The sequence below is a fragment of the Nuphar pumila genome, chromosome 2 (assembly GCF_984573655.1).
Source record: "Nuphar pumila chromosome 2, dmNupPumi1.hap1.1, whole genome shotgun sequence".
In the NCBI taxonomy this organism is placed as follows: domain Eukaryota; kingdom Viridiplantae; phylum Streptophyta; class Magnoliopsida; order Nymphaeales; family Nymphaeaceae; genus Nuphar; species Nuphar pumila.
Window position 1 is genome coordinate 32,684,726 of NC_143250.1, and position 27,840 is coordinate 32,712,565.

The window sequence follows — 27,840 nt, forward strand, 5'->3', positions numbered from 1 at the left end:
GAGTGGGAAGCGGAGGTCATGCTGAACATGAGCGTTTTTTTGTTCATGCCGACATAGATTCGTGGCCATCCGATTTACATTTTAAAAAGCTCAAAAGTCAACAAAACCACGTGGCATTCATCCAAAATGCACGGCCATGATGTGGGCATGACCAAAAACTCTCATGTTCAGCATGACCTGATCTGCTTTCACCCTTGTGGGGTCCGAGGCAACCATGTATGGGTCCCACCGTATCGAAGTTGTCAACGGGCGATAGGTGATCTCGAATGCGATCCGGATAACGCGGGTTTTCTTCCCACTCCCGGCGGTGCGTCCTCGCCTCCCGCCATTTCGCTTCTCAGGAGCTCAGAGAAGCGAAGAGAAGAGAACCACCACTCGTGAAATGGCGACCACCCTCTCCTTCCTCTCCACCCTCCCTTCTCTCCGGCGCGTCTCTCTCTCCTCCTCCTGCAACAACTCAGCTCCCCGCTGCTTCACTGTGAGCGTCTTCTACACTTTTTTTTCCATCGAATAATCACTCACGAATGAGTTCATACGTCTATCTCCTTTTTCTCTTCAAAAGATCAACATGGTCACCAAACAATGTTTAGTTCACCGATTGAACTGCTCAGATTTGTCACTGCCTTTTTCAGCATTAATGCTGTGAACCCATGTCTCGGACAACTATGATTTGGGATTTCAAGAAGGGAGTTGGAGGGATTTGCTTATCTCTTGAAAACGGGATTTTTGCAAATCTCTCATAGAGGGGAGATACGTGCAAAATTCCTGTTGGATTAACCACCACGATTGACGTGGTGGTTATCCACGATGTGGATACATCCCCACATCAGGGATGCATCCGGAAGCCTGGGCTCGTGGAGGGCAGCAGTCCTGCTGAGCAGAGAAATATTCGGGCGACCTCCCTTTTCCGGTAACCACCGCAGCTCAGCAATGGCCGCCTCAGGTACGCTCTGCTTTTCTGTTTTGTTTTATGCAGGGCCACCGCCACACAGGGATGCCGACTGTGGCTTCGCCGGAAAACCCCCAGCCGACCCAACATTGGGTTATGGGCCCACACCCCGCTTCCGCTGCGGGGTGTGCTTTTGGCAGTCCAGCAAAGCAGGTCACCGTGGGGTGACCCTGCTGCTGGTCGCCGGAATCCGGCGACTGTCGCCATTGGGCGACAGACATGGGTATAAAAAAAAACAGTGTTACCTCTGTTTTTGGGGGTTTTCTGTCGGCGAGGACACTGCCGGCGTTTTCACTCGGTCATCCGCCATTAAAAAGCTGCTGGAACTGTCGCCCGCAACTATTGAGTCGCCGAAATTCTGAAAAAGGCTCCTGCAGTTTCCATTTTTCCGTCGGCGGATGAATGACTGCTTTCGCCGGAGAAGAAGCGCCGGCAGGCAGCGGCGTTGGTCGCCAGCAGGCGGCGGCGTTGGTCGCCTTGGTCGCCGGCAGGCAGCGGCATTGGTCGCCGGCAGGCAGCCGCGTTGGTTGCCGGCAGGCGGCGACGTTGAGTGAAACTGCAAAATAGGGTTTTTGAAAACCCTATTTAGTATTTCACTTTTTTAACGGGATCCATTTTTCGGATCCGGTATGTACCGGGTCCGACCCGGATCCCGCCAGTACCGGGTCCGACCCGGATCCGGCCTGTACCGGGTCCAACCCGGATCCAGATAATTTCGGGTCTGACCCGGATTCAGTTAATGTTGGGTCTATTTGGCCTGAACCGGATCAGGGACTGACTTAACCCCTTTTCAGGACCGGTTCAGAGCCGTTTTTGGCCGGTTCCTTTCAGTTTCTCACCAGTTTCAAGATGCTAAGACTCTGTTTTCTTAAATATAAGAAAATACAGGGATTTTGGCATACGGTTATAGGGTTTTTATGAACTTTTGTTCATACTTGACCCGGTTCATAAGGTTCAGAACCGGTTCGGACCCTTGGATGACCGGTTCAGGGTTGTTTCAGACCGGTTCAGAGTGCTTTAAGATCGGTTCATGAAATATATGACAGGTTCATTAAGTTTTAGAACCATCTCAAGATATGTCTGGTCCATTCGATTTACGAACTATTTTTAAGATATTATTTTGTATATAATATTGGCATTAAGGATAGTCAGATAACTTAGTGTATTCATGTTACCAAAGTGATTGAATACACGTATGTTGTCAAAATATTGTACTATCATATGGTTTTAGTCAATATTATTGTTGTATTTATATTCATGAAACGATAAACGACCCAAATGTTGTTTTATCGTATTTGAAATTTAAGTAGGGTAGAATAAGGTAAATATGTCGAGATACATCACACATGAGTATCCAAAGGTACCTTGTGTTGATGGTCTAACTTCACAAGAACCTTAGTTTTACCGAATATGGTCGGTAGGCGAAGTGGTTTCGCGTGTCGGGGCTCTTACCAAAATAGGACTCTGATGACCCCCTTCACTTGCCTTGAAAGAAGCATATCAAGGGCCTTTATTATTTTGCTTTTTCCACTAAAGTTTTAGTCTCGTGTGAATGCTTCCTGATACGTGTCTTTTGTCATGCAGTTTCTAGTTCTGTGATTTTAGATGGCTCTAGCTCTATACTTTTTCTAGATGGATCTAATTTTAGTGATTGAAAAAAAACTGTTCTTTTTGCATTAGGGTATATGGATCTAGATCTGACCCCAAGGATAAATGAACCCGCTGCCCTCACTGATCAGAGCACTGCTGATCAAAAGATTGCTTTTGAGAAGTGGGAGCGCTCGAACAAGCTTAGCTTGTTGCTTTTGCAATCTAAAGTAGCTAAGAACATTCGAAGTGTTATCCCATAATGCAGAACAATGAGGGAATTAATGAATGCCATTGAGGCACAGTTTGTGAGTTCAAACAAGGCCAGAGCCAGTACCCTGATGTCAAAACTGATATCTATGAAATATATTAGAGGGGAAACATTCGCCAACACATTTTGGAGATGAGAAACATAGTGTCTCAGCTGAATGACATAAAACTCACAATCTCTGATTCTTTCCTAGTGCATTTAGTTTTAACATCCTTACCCTTGGAATACAGACCTTTCAAAATCTCGTACAACACACATAATGATGAATGAACATTTAATGAACTCATGTCCAAGTGTGTTGAAGAATAAGAGAGGATGAAAGATGAGAAGGTGCAAAGTGCACATATAGCTTCTCATACGTCCAAGGTAGGACCAAGGAAGAATGCATTTAAGAGAAATGCTAGGAAGAAGCCAACTGGGGATAAGTCATCCCAAGACAAGCAATCCAACTTTGCTCCCATAAAGTGCTTCTTTTGCAATAAGAAGGGACACATAAAGGCAGATTGCATAAAGTACAAGAAGTGGTTGGAAAAGAGAGGTAATTTGTCATTAGTTTCTCATGAATGTAATTTATTACATATTCCTGAAAATAGCTGGTGGATTGATTCTGGTGCTACTGTTCATATTTCCAACTGTCTACAGTTGTTCATGAGCAGAAGAGAACCAACAATGCATGAGAAAAGCATCTATTCGGGAAACAAGATGCGTTCACATGTGAAGGGTGTTGGAACCTGCAGGATTACTCTGGATACGGACGTACTTTTAGATCTTCATGATGTCTTTTATATTCCATCGTATAGTAGAAACTTAATTTCAATTTCAAAGTTGGATAAATTTGGATATTGTTTTAAGTTTGAAAATTCCAAATTGTTCATATTCAGAAATTCAATTGAAATTGGTTCTGCATCAGTTTTTGATGGTTTATATAGATTGAATGTGAAGATCCAAACTCAAGAGTCTTTGACTTCTGAATACGCATTAGTTGGAAATAAATGTAGCATGACGAATGATAAATCTTACATGCTTTGGCATCGAAGGTTGGGTCATATCTCTGAAAAGAGAATAAAGAGACTTGTAAATGAAAGGATCTTGCAATCTCTAGATTTTACTGACAATGACCCATGTGTTGATTGCATAAAGGCTAAGCATACAAACACATATAAAGAGGGTGTCAAACGCAGTAGTGAGATATTAGAAATAGTCCATACGGATGCATGTGGACCGTTTTCTCCCTGTTACACAGGCGAAAAATATTTTGTCACCTTTATTGATGACTATTCTCGGTATATGTATCTCTACTTGATTTTCGAAAAATCTGATGTTTTTGAGATGCTTAAAGAATTTAAGAAAGAAGTAGAGAAACAAATCGATAAAGTTATTAAGATAGTCAGGTCTGATAGAGGTGGCGAATATTATGGTAGGTTTACTGAGATGGGGCAAAGGGAAGGACCATTAGCCCGATTTCTTAAAGAGGAAACATTGTGCCTCAATATATCATGCCTGGTAGTGCCTATCAGAATGGTGTAACTGAAAGGAGAAATTGTACGCTTAAGGAAATGGTCAGAGCTATGTTGAATTATTCAACACTTCCCATAAAGTTGTGGGGCGAAGCCTTAAGGACTGTTGTGCATATTTTGAATAAGGTTCTTACGAAATCTGTGCCTAGGATACAGGTTTTATTGCCCATCTCACTCACCACAGATTTTTGAAACGGATAAGGCTAAATTCCTAGAAGATGGTTCAGTAGGATTAAGTGCACTTTAAAGCCTTGGTTTTGAGGAAGTACAAGATCCAGTTTCGTCACTTGTTAAGGAAAACATCGAAAGATACCGCATTGTTATTCCTAATGATGGTGTGGTTATCATTCGATTGTTAATGCACAAATCCAAAGTGAACCTATTGTAGACAATTTGGAAGAGCACGAACATGATGATTAGGTTCAATCTGAGCCTGAGGAACGACCTGTTTGGAGATCCACAAAGATTAGGAGATCTGCCATACATCCTGATTATGTGGTGTACCTTCAGGAGCCTGGTGATTTCATAAATATGGATGATGACCGTTGACTTTTATGGAAGCTGTTGAAAGCAAACAATCTTCGCACTGGATTGAAGCCATGAAAGAAGAGTTAGACTCTATGGCTAAAAATCAAGTGTGGGATCTTGTCACGTTACCTAAAGGAGTAAAACCCGTAGGGTGTAAATGGGTCTTTAAGACCAAGAAGGACTCCAAAGGTAACATAGAGAGACATAAAGCAAGATTGGTTGCTAAAGGATTCACCAAAATGGAGGGTATTGACTATAATGAGACATTTTCTCTTGTCTCAACTAAAGAGTCAATGAGGATTATCCTGACCCTCGTAGCTCATTATGACTTAGAGCTACATCAGATGGATGTGAAAACAACGTTCCTCAACGGGGATCTGAATGAAGAGGTATACATGAAACAACCTCTTGGTTTCTCTAAAAATGATCATTTGGTTTGCAAGCTTAACAAATCAATATATGGACTTAAACAGGCCTCCCGACAGTGGTATATTAAATTTTTCCAAGTCATTGTGACTTTCGGGTTTACAGAAAACATTATTGATCAATGTATATACCTTAAGGAAAGTGGGAGTAAGTTCATTATATTGATGTTGTATGTGGATGACATCTTACTTGCAACCAACGATATAAAGTTACTTTTAGAGACAAAACAGTTTCTTGCATCACATTTTGATATAAAAGATATGGGTGAGGCTGCTTATGTTCTTGGCATTGAGATTCGTCGAGACAAAGCAAAAGATGTTCTAGGCTTCTCTCAGAGATCCTATATAGAAATGGTATTAAAGCGATATGGGATGGAGAATTGTTCTCCTACTTCTACACCCATATCAAAAGGTGACAAGCTGAGCCTAAAGGATTGTCCACAGAACGATATTGACAAAGCACAGAACGATATCCATATGCATCAGTTGTTGGCAGCTTGCAGTACGCGCATACATGTTCTCGACCAGATATTTCTTTTGCAGTAGGGGTACTTGGCAAATTTCAGTCTAATTCAGGTTTACCCCATTGGAAGGCTGCCAAGAAAGTCTTGCGGTATTTGCAAGGGACAAAAGACTATATGTTAACGTATCATAAAGTTGATCACCTCGAGGTCATTGGCTACTCAGATGCGGATTTAGGAGGATGCCTTGATAGTAGAAAGTTTACTACTGGGTACATCTTCTTACTTGCTGGGGGCGCGATCTCTTGGAGGAGTAGAAAGCAGACGACCACTGCTGCCCACACCATGAAGGCAAAATTCATAGCATTGTACGAGACTACTTCGCAGGCTATATGGTTAAAGAACTTCATATCACAGTTAAAGGTGGTCGATTCCATTGGGAAGCCACTGAAGGTCTACTGTGATAATGAAGCTGCAGTGTCTTTTTCGAACAACACCAAAAGTATTACGTCATGCAAGCATATGGAATTGAAGTATTTTGTTGTTAAAGAAAGGACGGAGAATCATTTAGTGCATATTGTCAATATTGGTACCAAAGAGTTGATCGTTGATCCTCTTACTAAAGGGCTAGCACCGGGATTATATTCCGAACATGTAATGAGGATGGGATTGTTAAACTCTTTTTGACATATGCATATAAATAAAGTGATCACTTTCAGTTTTTTATTCTCATTATGGTTGTTGTCAATCTCCTAAGGATTAGAGATTCAACTAAGGACCTTTAGAATAGATTATATAGGTCATTCTATTCATCAAGTTATTCCCATAAGGTTTTCTGGTTAAAAGATTTATCGTCGGATCAAGTGGGAGAATGTTGGATTAACCACCACGATTGACGTGGTGGTTATCCACGATGTGGATACATCCCCACATCAGGGATGATCCATCCGATAAATGTGCATACGATAAGGGGGAACGGTTACGCAAACCGTTCCCACCGTATGCTTTATAAAGACTGGGTATCATGAGCGACCCAATGTCAAGTGTATGCTGAAGGGAAATACGGATCTACTCACCGACTGCATCCGGAAGCCTGGGCTCGTAGAGGGCAGCAGTCCGGCTGAGCAGAGAAATATTCCGGCGACCTCCCTTTTCCGGTAACCACCGCAGCTCAGCAATGGCCGCCTCAGGTACGCTCTGCTTTTCTGTTTTGTTTTATGCAGGGCCACCGCCACACAGGGATGCCGACTGTGGCTTCGCCGGAAAACCCCCAGCCGACCCAACAATTCCTGCATTATCGGCTGCATCCTTTTACCCGAGATGGTGGGGTAATCTGGGATATTGTATCATGAAGGACCACATAACATCTTGGCTTATCTCACTGTACTGGATAAATGGGTGTACCTGAAGAGCCCCTTAAATTATCCCTTTATTATCATTCTTTTTGTGAAAGTAGTTGGTATTCATTTTCCCATTCTTTGTACATTCATCCCTTGTTTGCTTAATGGAATGGAAAATTAAACACATTACCCATTTCCTCTAGTAAAGCCAGTTCCAGACACACCACTTAGCAAAAGTGGGAACATGTTTTTATTCAGCTTCAGAGTTATGTCAATTCATTCTTTTATACAAGAATGAAAACTTGAAGCCTTCATCTAAAATTGATTATCATCAATTTATCATTCACGAATTTAGATTGGACTAATTCTCTGTTCTTATAACAAAGTCGTTTACATGCTTACATCCATTTCTAAGCTAAATATCTCTTCTCTTCTTAGCTTGAAGCGCCTTTTCTGCATCCAAATATATGTTGCCGTCTTGCATTCTCATGAAATAGTGTGATTCTGCTGTCCATCACTAAAATATATGGACAGTAGCTGTTCTTTTCTTTAGCTGAAAGATGGATAACAGATTCATGTTTATTATTTATGTAACTGCTTATGGTATGATCTTTTACTATATTTAGTTGATTAATTTCTACAATGAAAATCTGGACTAATCCTCTCTATCAAAATTCTCAGGGAACAGTTCGCTGTCAAAGTATCGATGCTTCAATTTCCGAGAGGGATACATTGAGCCGACGGGACACTCTTAATTGCTTTGGTAGTGTGATTGGAATGGTAAGTGATGCTTAGCTTTTACTTTGCTTCTTTGGTCTTTTCTTATCTTTCCCAAAGTGCAGAGTTGCTCCGGTTTGAGAAAGGAGCACTTGCCAAGCACTCTGAATGAATAAGAAAATGATATCAGTGGCTGTTCTTCAGTCTGTGAAGCAGAAATTTCTTCTGATATTATGTCTTTGTTGTAGTTTTGGATGTTTCTCAGAGTAGAATTGGCTAAGTATTTTAGGTTATGATATTTTCAGGAAATAATATTGAGCTCTGGATCATTCACTGAAGCAGCAAATGCTGCTGATTTGATTCAACGCCGACAGCGTAATGATCTTTTATGTAAGTTTTACATTGGATGCTGAACTATTCCATTTCCCTGAATTACTTTTGGGAATCATACACCAAGTTGGTGTCCTGGCAAATTGGATATTAAATCATTAATGTGAAAGTTCCTTAGTTACGTGGTACTTTTTTAAATGATTGCAGCAAATGTCAAGGGAATCCTAAGCACGGCTATAAAGGTAAGCTTTGGGAAAGTGCTATGGTTATGCATGTTATAATTAATTACTCTACCTATCGATGTGTACCTCGAATATATCCAATCAGGCTTTCAATCTTTTTCTTGGTGCCCATCTCTTGTCGGCAGAATATGAATATTTCTGCTTATGGCATATATTTTTTGTAAGTGCAATTTTGCAGGCACGGCCAGAACTCATCCCTTTTGTGTTGACTCTAGCCTTAAACGATGCCATTACTTTTGACAAGGTTCGCTACGCCATTTAGGCCATCTGATTTTATGCCAATATTAGATGCAATAAGCATTTCCTCTTGTGTAATGTTTCTTTCCTGTCTGAAGCCTTTTTATATAGAAAAACATCACTTTAGCTCTTAAATCATTTAATAATGTGTGAGATGCAGACAACAAAATCTGGAGGGCCAAATGGATCAATCCGATTGAGGTAGATGTCACATGTAATGTTTTTTTAGATGTTCATCTTTTCAACCATATTGTTATGTGCTAAAAGAAACACTTTCTTTTTACCTCTTCATAGCTTGGAGTTGAGTAGACCAGAAAATAAGGGATTGGCCGATGCACTGAATTTGTTGGAGCAAACAAAAGTGGAAATAGATTCCGACTCAAAAGGGGGCCCGATTTCATATGCAGACCTCATCCAGTTTGCAGGTAAGACTACAACATATCTGACTTTGTTTCCATTAGTGTTTTGGAACAACTAAATAATAAACTTTAATTTCAACCGACTTTATTGCTTTCCTATTTGTGTTGCTTAAATGAAATTGTCTCTGATTGTATCAAGAAATTTGATCTTGGTTACATTTCTGTGGATGTAGCTGTTAAAAATCCATCCAGAGCATTTTCTGTTGATCAAGTTGAATCTGTGAATTGGTTCTATATAGTTAAACCTGTCCAACGTAATGAACAGAAAACCAAGACTGTAATCCATGACAACTTTCCTGATCATTTCAATATTGGAAGTCATTATTTGTTAAAAATCCTTGCGATTTATTTGGATTATTAGAAAACATGTATGCTTCTGTGGATTCACCTCTTAAATAATGGTTCTACTTCTTGTATATGCTGGCTTTTGAAATTCAGACGTGCCACTTTTGTGTATATAATAAGTGAATATCTGGTGAGTGCATGACCTCATGTTATAATGGTTTCTTTAGCTTGTTCTGGTTTGTGTTTTTCCCATCTAGTTTTCATCCTTTTTTATTTTAATACATAGTGCAGAGGCCTGTCTCTTTATTAGGAAGACTAGCATAATATAACGGCCCATCCATATGGACAGACCTAGAAATGTATGTTTATGTCCCTTCATATAGACTAGCATAGCATAACTTCTGATATTTTCCCAAAATTTTTCCAAGAAAACCCACTTTTTGGGAAAAACTTCGCCAAGAAATTGCCTAGAATGATATTGGTGACTATGAGTGAAATAATTATTATAGGAATTATATGGTAGGTTTTTATGAGTCTAGCTGATTGTTGGTCGATACGAAGAAGAATGAGCTTCATGCCTCAAGTCAAGAAGAAGAAGAGGAAGATAAGCAGCTCTTCACCCCAAATATTCTCTTGATGGTAAGGGATCTGCGCAATTGATTTTCATCTATGTATAGAACCCTCCCTATGGGCCATTACATTATGTGTTGACATTTGACTAATCAATATAAAAATTACATCAATACCACAATGAGTAGTCTACCTGAAACAAAATATAAAACAATTATCAAAAATGCCACTAGAAGTCTCATCAAGAAATGATGGCAATAATACCCCTAAGTCTACTTTATATTACAAAAGAAAAATATGCAACATATTGGCTAATATGAGCTAACCAAGACTTTCTACTCTTCCAAACTTTCAAATTGATTTTTCTAGTGCGTTAGTTAAAACCTTCCAGTGTCATCCTATGCCATTCTCAAAACTAAATATATACGTATCCTGTAGTAGCATTTTTTACCATGCACAATATGTATCACAATTATTTCTTCCTTTCGGCCTTTCTCTTTTCCTGGCTGTTTTCTCTTCTTCCAAGATTTCTTGTGTGGCACACTGTTGTTTGAAGGAATTTACATTTGGAAGCTGATTCTTATGATAACATTGTTACTTAAGAGATCTAGAGGTGCTTAATGACTTTTTTGCAACTAGTCGATATGCATCTTTTTAGAGTTCTGATTTTTTTTTTGCAACACAGCACAAGCAGCAGTTAAAAATACCTTCCTCGCTTCAGCAATTCGCAAATGCGGTGGCAATGAAGAAAAAGGAAAACTACTGTATACTGCATATGGTTCAAGTGGCCAGGTTCCTTTCACAAAAACCTTTTAATTGTGCTACATTTAGCTATTGTTTCAGAATGGGCTTTTCTTGATGCTGTAGGCAACCATCCAAGCTTCAGTTATATTCATGAGAATAATTTGCAATAGTTAGAGACTCGAAGCAACTTGACCCAAATGGCTTAGTTTTAAGGCTGAAAATACATGGGCTTTGCTGACTTATGTTGGTGTTGATGCAATCATTCTGAATAACTGGCTATCCCACATACGTGAATTTGCTTAGTCAGTATGAGCCAGGCTGGTTCATTAACAATCAATTCCAAGAACTGGCACATGTTTGTAGGAATTGCTCAGATTTAGTTCTTTTCATAAAACAGGACGAGTCCTGAACTGTTGAGACCTTGTAGGGGCTCTATAACATGGAGTTACTCTTGGGATTTCCGGTTGGATCTGATGGTTGAATACATATTTGATATGCTGACTTGGATGAGAATTTAGTGACTGGTTGAATTAGCCAGTTTACCTGGATTTGTAGGACACCTGGCCACGTATGTCAAACACTTGACTCTCTCCTAATTTTTTGCTGGATGTGGTCCTTTTATAAAATAAACAATTGCTTATTGACTATTGTATATCTGGTTCTGCTTCAGTGAATGTCCTGATAGTCCTAAAAATGATCTGTAATCATTAATCCATAGAATGTTACAACTCTAAACTAAGAAGAGGATTTGAGTGAGAATAAGATCCAAACTGAAATGAGTTTAAGTTCGTATGCTATGGGTGTAGTCGGGTCATGGGTAAGTGAATAGTTGGATCGAGTGATAAGATCCAAATCCATATTAGTGTGGAGTCTATTAATGAAAAAGGTCTCCTTTGTAATAGAATTATTGTGAATGTCAATGAGAATTCACCTGTCTAGGGTGCTTGGAGGCCGTTTCCACCTCTTTTTCTCTTATTCTCTCTTTCTTGACTCTTGATACGATTTACGATCGTATCAATTGGTATCAGAGCCTTTCTTCCCCATCTTTGATGAACGATGAAGATTGAGGATAGGTATGGTTTTTTTGTCACATTTCAGGAGTTGGATCATCGATTAACTGTAATGGCTGTGAGGATAATAGTGGAGCAATCAACAATGTTGATCGAGGAGGAAAAAAACATCCTGGAGCCGATCTGGAACCTCCATGACTACGTGAAGGAGTGTAGTGTTGAGCCCTTCGAAGCTATGATCTTGAACACGATAAGACTCAGCTTGGATGATCTCTAAGAAGCAGTGATCTCCAATCTCCATGGAGGAAATGAAGTTACCAGTGGGGATAAGCACTACCATAGCGCAACTCGCACATAGCTGTGTTAATCTGACTGCGGATGTTTGGGAGTATAAAAGATTAAGACCAAGCCAATTATTTGAGAAAAAGCCTCAACCATGCAGGATGTGTACCAACTTGCCCCCGCAATCACTGATTCCTTCTTCTGCTTCCATCACAATTAAGGCGTCATTAATCTTCAATGTCTGCCTGATCGACAAAGCCCTGTCACCCAGATCCAAGGTACAAAGATTGCTTTTGAAGATTTGAAACATAGAGTTTATACATTAACAAGACTGACCTTCAATCTGATGAGGCTCTAGACTGCAAAGTTGACTATGTTGAAGTGATGGGAGTGGCCAGGACATTTCTTCTGTCTGCAACCGGTGTTTGGTTATCGCAAATTTGGAAAATAACGTCAATTTGAATAGGATTAAGGTTGAAGGATGGAAATTGGCTGGTTATGCATAGCACAAACAAGTCGGGCTTGCTGTATTTGATCCTGAAGGCATGATGGTTGTGCATAGCATCCTCCGGTTTTGCTCAGCAACAAACATCAGAGAGCATGCCTGCCAAATATTCGTGGAATCGACTCACACAAGACAAGTTTCAACAAGGCCACATAGAGGCCTGAGATCTGAGCGCCAAGTGCTGGTATTGGGAGTTTCGGTATCAACTCTAAGTTTAAGCACTCAGCTTTTGAACCGCACACAGAGAGATCACCAAGTGTTTGAAGAATATCCTAGGGTGACCAATAAAATGGGCCAAGGTCCTGCTTACACCATAGTGCAACAAAACTCCGAACTAAACAATTACCAGGTCAGAGGCCCAACTAGCCCTAGCATGGTTACGATGATGTGCAAGGGTGCTCAATATTTGACTGAATCTAATGACTCGGTGGCAGCCAGATTCCAATGGGCTTGTAAGGAAGGTGCTGTAGCAGTTGAAAGGTGGCGTGCCCTATGCTATGAGGTGAAGGATTCCTTTCTAAGGGCTGTTAATTGGATGAGAGACAGAAGACTCGGTTGAGGATATGCCAGGTGGTAATACCAGCCATTGCCAGGTTGCCCCGAGTCTTCCCATGCTTATTGGAAATCTAGAGCAACTGGCCAGGCCTGACTGCAGGGTGGTAGGTACACACGTGAAGGATGGTCATGTTGGAAAATCAGCTAGATTGGATGCAGGAGTGAGTAGTAGGACGAATGTTTGTTAGACAATTTCTTGTTTCACGTCATTCAATTGTGGTATAAGTCCAGATGTCTCCCACAACATTACTTGCCTTATATACGCCAGCTCAAAAATTTTCTCAACAAAAGAAGTTCCTGTTTGGGGGAAGCAGCTGCTGCAGATTGGGTCCCAAGCTAGGATCTTCATTGACAGCCTGTTCTCTGGTGCTTTAAGAAACCTGTCTTGTAGCTTTGAGGGATTTCGGCCTGCTGCCAAAGAAAGAGGAATAGTGGGCCGTAATGGAAGTCCTCTAATAAATGCAGCAGATTTACCTTTCAAGGAGCTTATGCAAGGAAATTGTGCACAAGCATTGCCACAAGACACATGGTATTTCTTGGCAATTATATCAGGTGGTATCACTACTGCAATATTAACGTTGGGTGAGAATTTGGAATTTCACATTTCATCAACCCTCCTGTTGATTTCTCTTTGGGAATGAAGCAGGGTTAAGAATGTGTAGAAGTGTTACCTTACCTTGTATCAAATGAAGTTACTGAGAATGAATTGGCAGTGCAAAATATATCTCTGCTCGTACATACCTCCAAAATAAGATCTGAAATGGCCAAGGGAAATTCAGGTACGGGTCTTGGGAACCTATGCATTCACTGTGGGGATATATGTGCTTGTATGGAAGGCATGCGTATGAGACAAAGTTATGCAAGGTATGTGCTAGCAGAGCTGCTTGAGCCACTTATTCATGGAGATCAAGTTGTTGCACATTCTGAATCATTGTGGAGAATAGGTGAACTACAAAGAGAAGGTTCTAATGTGGTACACTCCCTGGGTCTACTTGTTGGGTACCACCGACCTCAAAGTTAGCTAAAGAAGACCCGGGTACACCATATCTGGCTCCTGAATCTAGCTGGATTTGGGGAAACTAGTCAGTTGAGTGGCAGCACTGCAAATATGCAGCCATACAGGTACACATTGTTTTAAGTCATTCCAACAGGCCTCTCGGGAACATTTTGAAGCTCAGGGTATATGTTTTGCCTAAGGAAGCTATAACACCAGAGCTCAACCAAGCAGCTCATCACCATTGTAGTATGTGTATGTTGGTATCTCATGGAAAAGAACCCTGTCATAAACAAATGGCTGCTTATGTGTCTAGGCACTTGAATCTATTTGCTTCTAAAGCAAATTGGATCGGATTATGCATAGCGGCTTGTGACACTAGCATGTTAAGCTGACTAAGAGGGTTTAGGAATAAGGGACATGTACCACATCCATACCATTGTCCTGAGTTAGAGGGACTAATGAATATCTGTTAGGAAAAGGGAACTCTAGGCAACGGACTATCACAAGCTGAAGGTATATGTTTTGCCTAAGGAAGCTATAACACCAGAGCTCAACCAAGCAGCTCATCACCATTGTAGTATGTGTATGTTGGTATCTCATGGAAAAGAACCCTGTCATAAACAAATGGCTGTTTATGTGTTTAGGCACTTTAATCTATTTGCTTCTAAAGCAAATTGGATAGGATTATGCATAGCGGCTTGTGACACCAACATGTTAAGGCGACTAAGAGGGTCTAGGAATAAGGGACATGTACCACATTCATACCATTGTGCTGAGTTAGAGGGACTAATGAATATCTGTTGGGAAAAAGGAGCTCTAGGCAACGGACTATCACAAGCTGAATTGGATGATTATGCAGCAGTGTGCATGGTGTTGTCAAGCATATATGTAGGTGTTAGAAGTAACGAGGCAACAACTATGAAGATGCCCGATCTCCTTTACGAATCACTTGCACCACCAGTCAATCATCCAACAAACAACCAAGGAATCTCTACGCAACTTGTTTTTTGGTTTGACATTTTCATTGCGGAGATGGCCTACACTAGTGCACTTTGAAATGAAACAATACAAATACATTAGAATGCCACTAAGGGCTACAAGTGAGCACAACTACAATAGGGCCACTAATGTGCCAATCAAAATCTCAACAAAGGAGATAATCACCAACCACAAGTCACAAAAAAAACACAATGTAAAAATATAAAACGTATTGAACCACAACAACAATGCTTTCTAAGCATCTATTCATACAAGGGAGAGGTCTATTTATGGAGCCAAAGAGGAGAGAAAAAGGGAGGTTGGACTGCCTCCATCACTCATAAATGTGACTGTTGGGAACAGTCCAACAGCTTGTTGGACTGCTTCAACAGTCAAAAATTAAAAATACAGAAAATAAAGACCCTAAAAAGTCCATACAGTCCCTACTAGGTTGTCTCTATTACATGATGTGAAATGATAAAAAAGTCCCTGTATATATATATATATATATATATATATATATATATATATATATATATATATATATATATATTTCAACACACTTCTTTGAATCTAGACTATTGGCAGCAGCGAAATATGATGTGCCGTTTGGATTGACGAGAAGCTTCCAACTTTGATTTTCTACAGCATTATGCTAAACTCTTACCAGCATCTACGGGAGTGATTGGAGCATCAACCTGAAACCTATTTTTCATGTGTTGATCTAAGACTCACGCAAGGCAGAGGTGGGGCTTCATATCAACAACAAAGAATCATACTTGCTGATGCTTTAAACACTGCCTGCTTGACTGGGTTGAAGGTTGCAAGAACTAATGATTATATGCCGGCTATTGTACCAACACCAAGGCAGAGCCCAAGCATTCATCAGACAATTCTATTGTCGTGCACCAATGTGCCCAAATTAGAAAATGGTCATGCACCTACACCACCTCCCACATAGCCATAGTTTGAACACTCGGCGTTTGTTTCACACCTTGAGGACAAGGTGCGTCTTGAAGGGGGGAGTGAATGTTACAACTCTAAACTAAGAAGAGGATTTGAGTGAGAATAAGATCCAAACTGAAATGGGTTCAAGTTTCTATGCTATGGGTGTAGTCCTATGTAACAGGGATTCGACTAGCAGGGTGCGGCACCCGCGTCGATGCGACTCGACGCGGGTGCGGTCAACCCGACCCTGGGTGCGTTGACCGCACCCATGGTCATTTCGGTCCATTTTTTGGATTTATTTTTTTTTAAAAAAAAAAATCCCTATGAAATGGGCTGCAGAATTTAAAAAAATTCTTTGGGGGGGGGGGGGGGGGGCGCTGCCCCCCTATATAACCCCCCGCCAGGGGCGCCCCCCCCCCTTCTCTCTCTCTCTCTCTATATATATATATATATATATATATTACATTTTTGCCCCTGCCGCACCCACACCCATGTGACATAGGTGTAGTCAGGTCATGGGTAAGTGGATAATTAGATCAAGTCATAAGATCCAAATCCATAATGGTGTGGAGTCTACTAATGAAAGAGGTCTCCTTTGTAATGGAATTATTGTGAGTGTTAATGAGAATTCACCCGTCAAGGGTGCTTGGATGCCATTTCCCCTCGAAGAGAAACAATCCTTTTTCTCTTATTCTCTCTATTTATGATCATATCATAGAAAACATAAATGACCATTAGAATCAACCTTAATATCTAGCATTAAACACCAAAATTCATGGAATTAAAACCTCTGATCCCATAATAATTCTTCATTCATGTGTTGGCTTAATTGGTAAGTTTACAATGTGAGAAATTTAAGTATTATATTTAAAGATAAAGTGAAATAAACTATGACTGAAGCTAATCGATTTTGAGATCAAACCAAATCAATCTAGTCTAGATAGAGTTAAGGTTGAGTAGGGGCACATCTTGTAATAGCATCCCAAAATCTTGTTGAACATATGGTTTGAGAGTTCAACAATCTTTTTAACATAAAATTTGGCTGTTATTTATGGTTTTACCTTGGTCATAGCTCCATAAAAAATGGTATCCTTGTAAATAACTAATTACATTTACAATAATATTTTCATAGTTAAAGTCTGTAAATACTATCATGTGGTTATAGCTAAAACCGGCTATTCTTTTTTTTTTTTTGGCTAGTGGGGCTTGTTTGACAGACAATTTGGGCGTAGTGATTCCCAAGAGCCTGATCCAGAGGGTAGGACTCCGCAATGGGAGAAGGCATCAGTTCAGGAAATGAAAGATAAGTTTTCCTCTGTTGGCTTTGGACCTCGGCAGGTACTTCATCAAGATACTTCTCACTTATTTACTTGTGAACTCTGAATTGCATTGACTTATTAATGGCCTATTTCTAAGTGCGATGTGGGTATTGCATGTTGCCAGCATGTCAATGTGGTTACTTCTATGTTCCCATGTGTCCAATCATATACTACTCTCTCTCATGTTGATTTTTTGGAATATGCTAGCCCTAATATTCAGGATTTTTGTAAATTGGAAATCAAATAAGGATACTTTTTAGGAGATTTTCATTGCACATTTTGGTATCTTCTAATACATAATGGACTAGTTTCCTATGCATACATATACATGCATACATACATGTACAAATCATACTCATGAAATATTTGTCTTGTGATAATATAGTGTTTTTTCTCAGAAGAATCTAAAAAAGTGATTTTTCTCAAGAAAATCTTTTGGAATTAACATATCATTCCATGTAACCATGCTCTTTTCTATGTAACATTGATAAGTTCTTTTCCTATAACTGACAAGATTAGGCTGTGAACCACGTTTATGGTTAGTATGACAAAAAAAATTTGTTGAATCATCTGAAAAATGTGAATATGTTTGCATGTGAAAAGCACAAATCAGAGGGGGGTCTCGGTTTTAGATCCAGCAGGGACTGGTCTTCAGCTTGACAATTAGAAAAAGATAAAGAACTCAAATCCAAAACAAAGCATAAAAATGGGAAAAATAAGCAAAAAAGAAGATTCAGAGGCCCAATTCAGGACCTATTAGTCATTGCGAGGCTTATATACCTTTATAACCTGAAATTTCCAAGCCACTCCAGTGAATAATATTAGTATATAAATACTGTATTATCTTTACAAATTGTTACACTTGATTTTTTGGTTTAGCCATGTTCCAAACTGATAACAGAGTAATGAATGCTGATGAATCCAATGGGCACGACTGCATAGAATGATAAGATTTCTTTTCCAATAGATTTTTAAACAAAATTTGACATGACAAACTAATTTAGTATGAAAATGTACTCATATTGATTTTAAAGAAGACGTTTCCTCCTATTTCATCGAGGGATTTCTTTCAGTCCTATAAAATCTTGGAATTTTCAATGTTCTTTAGTGAAACAATTCTAACCGAAAGGGAATATCTTGAATATGCATTATCAGTTGTCGAAGAACCTTCTCACTATTTTGTTCTGGAGAATCTAGACTATAGCTTACTCATGTAAAACCATGTCTACCATGCACATATTTATGTGGGTATGAATCTCACAAAAGCCATACTTTTATTGGGAAGTTGAAAACCACGACTCACACTTTTTGCTTTAATATGATTTTTTTGTTGCTTCTTTACTCTGAATCAGTGGAAAATTTAAATTTGTAATCTAAAGTTGAAATATGTAATTATCAATGGTTATTATTGTTCGTATAAATCTATGCACATTCTAATTCTCTATTGCCATAACACATGATCAATGTCATGTTAAACCGACACCCTCAGTGCCATAGTGTAACATCATCAACATGCTTGTGAAGAATGCAGTTTTAGGTGCACCGTGTTCTTCAATACTGAAATAAACCATTGCCTTCTTCGCTGTTACAAAGATAACTCTGCAATCAACCACATTCTGATACTTGCATTTGCTTTTGACTGGCACTTGACAAGTGATATAAGAATATTTTTGTAAGATTTTACAAAATTGCAAAAGGGCATTCTTTTCTAGTCTCAAGTTGTGAAATTTGGCGGTGATTCTGCAGTTGGCTGTCATGTCTGTATTTCTTGGTCCTGATCAAGCAGCAACAGAGGCATTACTTGCCTCAGATCCTGATGTTCTTCCATGGGTTCAGAAGTATCAACGCAGCCGGGAAACTGTTTCTCAGACTGACTACGAGGTACCATACATGTCAAACAGCTTGACTGAAATTTTAAATTTGGCACAGATTCTTCAAGTACAAAAGCACAAAAAACTACACCTGCTCGCATCTCTTGTCATCCATTTGGGAAGTTTGGTGTTCATATTTTCTCATATTTTGTGTTCCCAACTTGACATGAGCTCATTCAGGCTCGTAAAATGGGCTGTTATAAATTCTACGTGCCTGTTTTACGACCTTGTTATGTTCAATGAGTTGTGCTCAAACAATGTCTCCTCCACTTGGCTCTAGTTGGGTAAGCTTGTAATATATATATATATATATATATATATATATATATATATATATATATGCTACAGTTTGTACATACAATCTAGTAGAAAACACCATTTTTTCAACTTTTTTTTGCAAACTTTATGTGGATCTAACCTTATAGATATGATATGCATACTTTGTTTAGTAGAAAATAAGTTTTAGCTCATGTATTCGCAACATGTAAGCAAGTTTTCTAAGGGCTTCAAAACTCAACTGCCCACAATGTGTCAAATTTTCAAGAATCAAAAGGTCATATTTTCACATCAAAAAATTATGATCTAAGTTGTGTTTCCTAGCAAACAAAACATGCTGAACGCATTTGTGAAGTTAGATTGAGTGGATGCAACTTGCTTCTATGATTTCCCAACTAGATTGTACGTACTATAGATAGTAGCAAATATTTATCCATTGTATATATATCAGAGTTACCGGAAGCTTGCTTCCCAGAAACTCGCTTCGGAAGCGCGATACTCCTTGCTTCCGAAGCTTGATGAGAACCTCGATTCCCCCACACTTCTTCTATGCTTTCCACACGCTTCATCTATTCTTATTATTATGTTCTCTTACTCAACTTTTCTTGTTTTTTATGTGCATTCAATAAATTGGTAGTCATCATTTTTAGATTTTGTTAAAATTTTAATTCTTACACTAAAAAACATGAAATTTAATATTTCACTTTTAATTTAGTTTTTATTGTGTTTCATTTTGATTCCCATTCAATTCTTATATTTCTTTTTTTATTACTCGCTTCCTGCTTCCTATACATTTTAAAATGTATTGCTTCTCACTTTCGCTTGCCCTATCGTTTCCCGCTTTCGCTTCCTAGTCTGGCAACTTTGATATATATATATATATATATATATATATATATATATATATATATATATATATATATGAGAGAGAGAGAGAATAATATGAAGTGCATATGGCCAATGTGCTAGGATCATTAGGTGCAAAACAAACAGTGAAGTATGATAATGCATGTTTGTCAGCCTCCATCAAGTTTAAGGCTTGACATTTGAGCTGCCGGTAGTGAAGATAGAGCAGTCAAAGATGTGCATACATAATTTTGTTTCACTTTTAGATTTCACCATTTGAATGAAACCATTTTATGAAATATGATAAAATTGTCATTATTGGTAAATTATCTTTTTAATGGTAGTTTAAATCAGAATACCATTTTTGAGGATTTAGATGGGAAGTTAAAAGGAAATAAGGGGAAAAATAGGAAAATGTGAAAAAATATAAATAGAAATTTGTAAATAGCGTTTTGGGAAAAGCATATGGCTATCACAGGCCAACAAATAACTGAATTCATGTGTGTGTGTGTGTGTGTGAAATTTGTAACTAATGAAATTCCACTAAATAAATAGTATGATGATTAACAGAACTTTTCCATGATTGAGAACATGACCCTTTTAGTTAAAATCATTATGATAAACCTTTTAGAACATAAAGGCATCATTTTCTATTGTACGAGTAGCCTCCCTCTGGATGCAAAATCATCTATTTTTTGCTTCTTTAAAATTCTTGATTGAATGGAAACCTTTCCCTTCTCAATATGGATAAGAACATCACAAGGTTGCATAAATTTGCATTGTTAAACCTTTTATATAAGCTGAGAAGAAAACAATTTCTACTGTGCTAGTAGCTTCCATCTGAAATCAAAATCACTTATTTTCTGATATTGAATATTTCATACTTGGTTTTCTCAGGTAGATCTCATTACCACCCTGACCAAGCTAGGCAGTCTGGGCCAACAAATAAATTATGAGGCTTATACATATCCTGTTCAGAAAATTGATTTTAACAAGCTCAAGTTGTAGAAACTTCTGGGCTGATCAGAATGCCAGTCAATTTTAATTCAATTTTTGTTGTATTAAAACGTAGCATGGTTTGTGAATAACAATTCGTGTTGGAATTATCCTTTGGGAAATTTAATGAATATTTTTTATCTTCTACAACAATAATTGGGAATTTATGTATGAATACAACCCATTCATGGTTAAGAAGCCACCACTTTTGTTTCTCTGCTAGGCAAGCTTAGGGTTAACCCCAAATGTGACTAAGAATATATAGAAAACTTTCAAATTAGCCTTCCAGAGTTTGTATAAAGTTGTTCTATTGTAGGATATTAATAAGAACTTTATGCAATTGAATGCTATAGTAAATGGCGCATCCATGCTAGTGGGGTCATCTTCTTTTCCTTTTTCCTTTTCTGAGGCCAAGCTTGGGATAACTTATGTCCTAAAAAGAAAATAGAGGATTCAAGGTAGAAGTCCGTTTCTATTTTTCAAATATAATAATTTCTATAATTTTCTAGCCAGTTGAGTTTTTAGTTGTTTTTTCCAAGATTGTGAAGGAAAGTGGAATCTAGAAGCTGAAAAGGAAGCGGGAGTTAAAAATGATATTTTTTTCAAACCAGTGTAAAATGAGAAGTGGCTGACAAGAGTTTGAGAAATGAATTAGAATGTTTGTAAATTGACTAAATTTCAATTTAAGCTTAAGAGTTTAGGAATGGCTGATTAGGAAGTGGGAGTATGTTTGGTTGAGAATGAGAATCCAAATCTCATTTTGCAAAATAATAAGGGTTTTTTGCAATTCGGTCCCTGCCTAATCAGCCATTTGCCAATTAGTTCCCCCTTATCTGCTTTTGCAAATTGGTCACTGCCTTTTTCGCCGTTATTGCAAAATGGCCCTTCTCTCAAAGTCTGTTTGGTTAACCAAGGTGAAATACTAACCATGGAGAGAGAGGTATCTTGGAAAATGCAAAAAAATATGAAGATTATGTGGAAAAAGGTATACTTTTCTTCACATTTCGATAACAATGTTGATCCTGGGAAGGCCTAAAACCAATAAATAAATAAATAAATAAAGACTCATTTTGGTTTGTTATGGAGATTGTTAAGAGATAATAGTCAGTTAAATTCTTATTACAAAGTACTTGCAGGAAATCTTTTCAAAAGATTGAGGCCCGTGTGGAATTAGAAGAGAGGGTGAGAAAAGGAAGAGGTTGAATCATGTTTGGTATTTAGTTTAGATTTTACATATTGATGTTTTCTGCAATAAGTGTAATTTTCTTATGTAGATCACATTCTACAAATCGATGTTTATTCAATGAGTATAATTTTCTTGCGTAGATTACACAATCATTTGCCTCAATCATACCAAAGAAAACATTCGAGTGTTTCAATGCTATTTTAGAGTTTGTCAAAAAAGAACAAACATACTGGAAGTAGTGACATTCAATAGTGTTGAACTGATGAAATCAACTGCCAATTATTATGTAACTACATAAAAACCATATCCTAATTTGCAGATATTATATTTTCATAAAGTCAGCTAGCTATATATTTCATCTATAGAACAAATATGTAATATGTTCTAAAACCTCATTTATAAGATTTATTATCTGTAATGAATGTTCAGTTGCTCTTTCTAATTCTACAGCATTGTCAATATAAACTGAGGATTTGCAAATTTTAATCAATTTATTCATCTACTCTTAATAAAGATATGGTTTTCATTTACTGTATGTGTGCTAATTGTTTTCCTTTTGACAGAAAAAGTTGAAGAGAAGCCATCAAGAAGGCTTAAACCTTAGAATCCTAGTTAAGATATGACAACTTTATTCGGTTCAGACCTTATTCATATCAATGTGTGTTTTTACTTTTATACGATAAGCGTATACTACCTACATTCTCAACAGTTTCCAGCAACGGTGACCAAAACTGGTTGGCATTGGCACCATTTCAAAGAGTGACACTATAGCAATGCGGCAAGAAATAGGTGGTAGCATACCTGTTTATGAGGAAACTCACCAACCAATAGCCAGGTCAATTTTAGACCCAGATTGATGGCATTGAAAAAGAAAAAGTTCCTTTTTCCAACACCGTTGTGGCGTCATTTGGTGTCTCTCTACTAATCCACAGAGTTTGATGTCAAATGATAACCGAAAACACTAGAAGTGTACACAAACATGATACAATTTAGTATATGTACCATAGCAGGAAGTGGGTAAGAAGTGATGGCAAAACGTGAATCGAGTAAAAGGTGTTTAAGAAATGGAAAATGACTGCACTCTATGACAAATATGATAAGTTTCCTGAAACAAAAAATGACCATACTATATGAAAAATATGACCTGTTTTCATAAATGCCTTTACAATTTTTGCTATTTCTCTTATGTCCAAAATCGCAAATACGCAACTTCACTATTACCTTTTTAACCCTCGCATATGCAAAACTGGCAAACTTTGTGCGATGTATCACTTCACTCCTTGAGTAACACAAACAACAATTTAAAAGGAGTTTTGCACATTTTTTCTTACAAACATCACGAAGGTCGCATAAAATATATGTGAATTTCCTGTTAATCTCAAACTACGGAACATCACACATATGTCACGAAGTTCGCAGATAATTTTATATGAACCTCGTTTTACTCTCAATCTTCGAAACATCGTACAAACTCACAAAGTTTACACATATTTTATGAAGTTCGCAAATAATTTATGAAAAATGATCGTACAGTGCGACAAATATGACACATTTTTTGAAATGCCCTACAATTTCTGTTATTCTCTCCATGTCCAAAATCACAAATATTTGGTTTTAAAAAGATCTTTTTGCCCTTCACACGTGATTTCTTTAAAATATGTGAATTTCTTCTCAAATATCTGACTTTTTTTATAGAATAGTCTCTGTTCTCATATCTATATCTCTCTGATCCGACGACAAAAACTTATGTTTAAACAGTCATTGAAAAACTGAAACATAGACATATATAACTTTCTTGTTTTGAGTCATAAGCAAAAACCTATCTAGGATTTCTATTTCTGCATTTCAAAACCGGAATAGAAGCATGCTCTATAGATTTGAATAGGCACGACTGCACCATTTCTGTTTGTTTTATGCTATTTTTCAGCCACATGAGCTGAAAATAAAGAAAAATAAAAAAAATTGACAGAGATAGATTAGGACGTTAGCTTTCCAACACCATCAAGATTACTTTTATCTAAAGAGCAGTTGGGGAGAAACATCATCTGGAAGATAGATTGTTCGGTTGTTTTAGTCTGCAGAGTATACTTCTACTCTGGTTTTGAAGCTAAAAAACAGAAACTTTAAAGGGGATTTTGGCTTTGACTTAAAATAGAAAAGTTATAGGTCTATATCTCAACTTTTCAATGACTATAAAAACACGGCATCAAAGTGGAGATATACGAACCTGAGAACATAAATTGTTCTCTAAAAAATATATATGTGATTTTTGCATATATTTTCTATGATTTTCTCTTAAATATATATGATTTTTCTACTATATATGTGATTTTTCTCTTATATAGCGATTTTTCTCCTATATAGCAATTCATCTCCCATATATGCAAATTTTCTCCTATATATACGATTTTTATCCTATATAAGTGGTTTTCTTCTTATATATGTAAATTCCCTCCTAAACATGCGATTTTCTCATATATTTTCTATGATTTATTCTTAAATATATACTGAGTTCTTCCTATATATCTGATTTTCCTCTTATATATGTAATTTTCTCATAAATATAAGTGATTTTATCCTAAATATATGTGGAGTTCCTCCTATATATATAATTTTTCATTAATGAAAATCATATATATTTAGGGGGAAAATCACATATTTGAGAGAAAACCACATATAAAAGAGAAAAATTACATATATTTAGGAGAAAAATAATATATATAGAAGAAAAAATGCATATATTTAAGAGAAAATTGCATGTTTAGGAGAAAAATCACATATATAGGAGAATTTTGCATATATTTAGAAGAAAAATCACATATATAGGAGGAAAATTGCATACATAGGAGGAAAATCACAAAAAACATATGCAAAAACCACACATATTTTTTTAGCACAATTTATGTTCTCAAGTCTCTCCATTCCAATGTCAAAAACTTGTATTTTTATAGTCATTTGAAAGCTAAAACACACGCCTATGACTTTTCTATTTTAAGTCAGAGCCAAAAACCTCTTTAGGGTTCTCGTTTTTTAGCCGCAAAATTGAAATTGAAGCATGCTCTGAAGACTGAAATAACCGAATAATTTATCTTATAGAGGACATGTCTCCCCAACCGCTTATCAGATCAAGGTGATCTTGATGGCGTTAGAAAGCTAATGCCATCATCTATCTCTATCAATTTTTCTATTTTTCTTGATTTTCAGTGCATGCGGCTGGAAAATAGCATAGAACAGGCAGAAAAAGAGCAATCACGCATGTTCAAGTCTGCATAGTATGCTTTTATTTCAGAAACGAGAATCCAAGAGGGGTTTTTAGTTTTGACTTAAAACAGGAAAGTTACAAGCCTATGTCTTAGCTTTCCAATGACTATTATAGTGCATGTTTTTGGCATCTGATCATAGAGATACATATTTGAGAACAAAGTTTGTTCTGCAAAAAAAAATACATATTTGAGAAGAAATTCACATATATTTAGGAAAGGATTAAGCTATCATGATTGACATTTATGTGATATTCATTTTGGAGCGAAGAAGTATGTGTTTGACGAAGAAAGGATTAAGCTATCATGGCTGACAGACCTTTTTGTCTCCAAAAGGAGGGCGGGAGAGGGGGGCGGCAAGATGTAGAAGCTACCTTGTGTGGGAGAGAAGGCCGGTAGTAGGGTAGAGAATAAAGTGAGAGCATTCTTGCTCTACTTTATTGGGACATGCTTATTTATCGACACTGTTGAAAAGTCGATCCATACATCATATATATAGTTTTTGCAAGACCTGGATCTTGTCGATCAATATGCATGGGAAGCAATCTCACTTGCACACCTTTATGCAAGTTTGAGTAGCGCGAGGAGTGAAAAATAAAAACATGGCGAGAATGTTGGTGTTGTTGGATGTATTTATTTCTGTATATTAATCAAGCATTATTTAAAATTGTTAATTACTATATTATGTATTAATCCTTACAAGTATGGATATAGGAGCACATAACCACTACAGGGCCTCCAATGCATGATTGTATATGTGGATTTTTATGTGTTGTAATATTTTGTCGATCAAGTAGCGAAGAGATGACTTATACAAGATTGATGGGTCATCACATGTCACGTGACTAATTTATAATTTGTTACGCAAGCCGAGCAGGGCATATATAAGTTTTGTTGATGATTTTTTCTACTTTCTAAAACATAACATGATATATGACTAACCATGAATTATTTGAGCTTCTGTAGGTAAAGTTGCGCCTCTATGAAAATGCGATGGTGGAGGAAGAGAATGTCTAATGTGATTGATGGGGTGAAGGACATTGCGATGATAGACATCTGGTTACACAACATGAATGAAGTTTGGGTTTGTTCAACAACCTTGTCTCCTTTGCACCGTATCCAAATTCGTTTCGTTGCAAATAAAGGATCGGACAAAAGATTATCCCACTTTATTCTTGTCTGAAATTGAAGAGTGGCACAACAATGACAAAGTTATTGACTTGTCATCTATGGTACATGTCATCAATGATAAAAATGTACCTATTGTATCTCAATAGGTTTCAACCAGTCCCTCCGCCAAGAGGGTCATTGAGGAGGAGGAGAATATTATGAAGTAGAGAAAGACTAGTTCCACAGTAGAATCTCAATTAGCACTTACACTAGACGAAATCCGCATGCTGAAGGACATGTTACGAACTCAAGCTTACCTTCTCGAAAATGCAAATAAGGTCAACGAAGAACTACGAGCGCATATAAGGCGTCTACAACAACATTGATTGCGGATTTTTTTATTGTTTTGTATTTTTTAGTGTAAATTGTATATTTTTATACAAACAACATTGACGTTCATGTATTATTTATTATTTACAGTTTGATGTGATTTATAAATTATATGATATTTTAAATATTCTATAAATTTATAATTGATTTTATAAATGATATATTTTTTTGTGAATGTTTTGATTTTGCATGAATTTGAATTGTAAATGTAAATTCAGAATTGGTTTTATTATATATATTCATAGATTTGATTATATGTTATGTAAATATATTGAATGTACTGTAAATTTTGAGCAGTTTTGTTTTTGTATTCTGAGTTTTGATTCTGAGCAGAAAGTCCATAACAAATATATACGAAAACAAGAAGTCTGCAACAAATTTGTTGCAAATAAAATGAAGTCTGCAATAAAATATATAAAAGACAGGAAGTCGGCAACTAAATATATGCGAAATTAGAAAGTCCGCAAACAAATACATGCAATTAGAATAAGTCCTTAAAGAAAAGATATGTTGTTACAAATTTTGTTCTATTTGCATATATTTTTATTGCTGACTTCCTAATTTCGCATTACAAACTTCTTGTTTTTGCATATATTTTGGTGTGGACTTCATTTTATTCAGAACAAATTTGTTGTAGACTTTTATTTTCGCATATATTTGTTGCAGACTTCCTATTTTCAGATATATTT

General features: G+C 37.3%; 1 protein-coding gene across 1 annotated transcript; it reads left to right on the plus strand.

Moving 5' to 3' along the window:
* The first annotated feature begins 276 nt into the window (after positions 1-276).
* Positions 277-21,358, plus strand: TL29 (ascorbate peroxidase 4). Its single transcript, XM_089995588.1, has 11 exons — positions 277-478; positions 7,760-7,858; positions 8,101-8,185; positions 8,333-8,367; positions 8,546-8,611; positions 8,765-8,805; positions 8,899-9,029; positions 10,564-10,670; positions 17,098-17,235; positions 18,963-19,097; positions 21,107-21,358. Exons 1-11 carry the CDS (start codon positions 383-385, stop codon positions 21,215-21,217), a joined length of 1,044 nt encoding a protein of 347 aa, XP_089851714.1. The 5' UTR covers positions 277-382; the 3' UTR covers positions 21,218-21,358.
* The last annotated feature ends 6,482 nt before the right edge of the window (positions 21,359-27,840 follow it).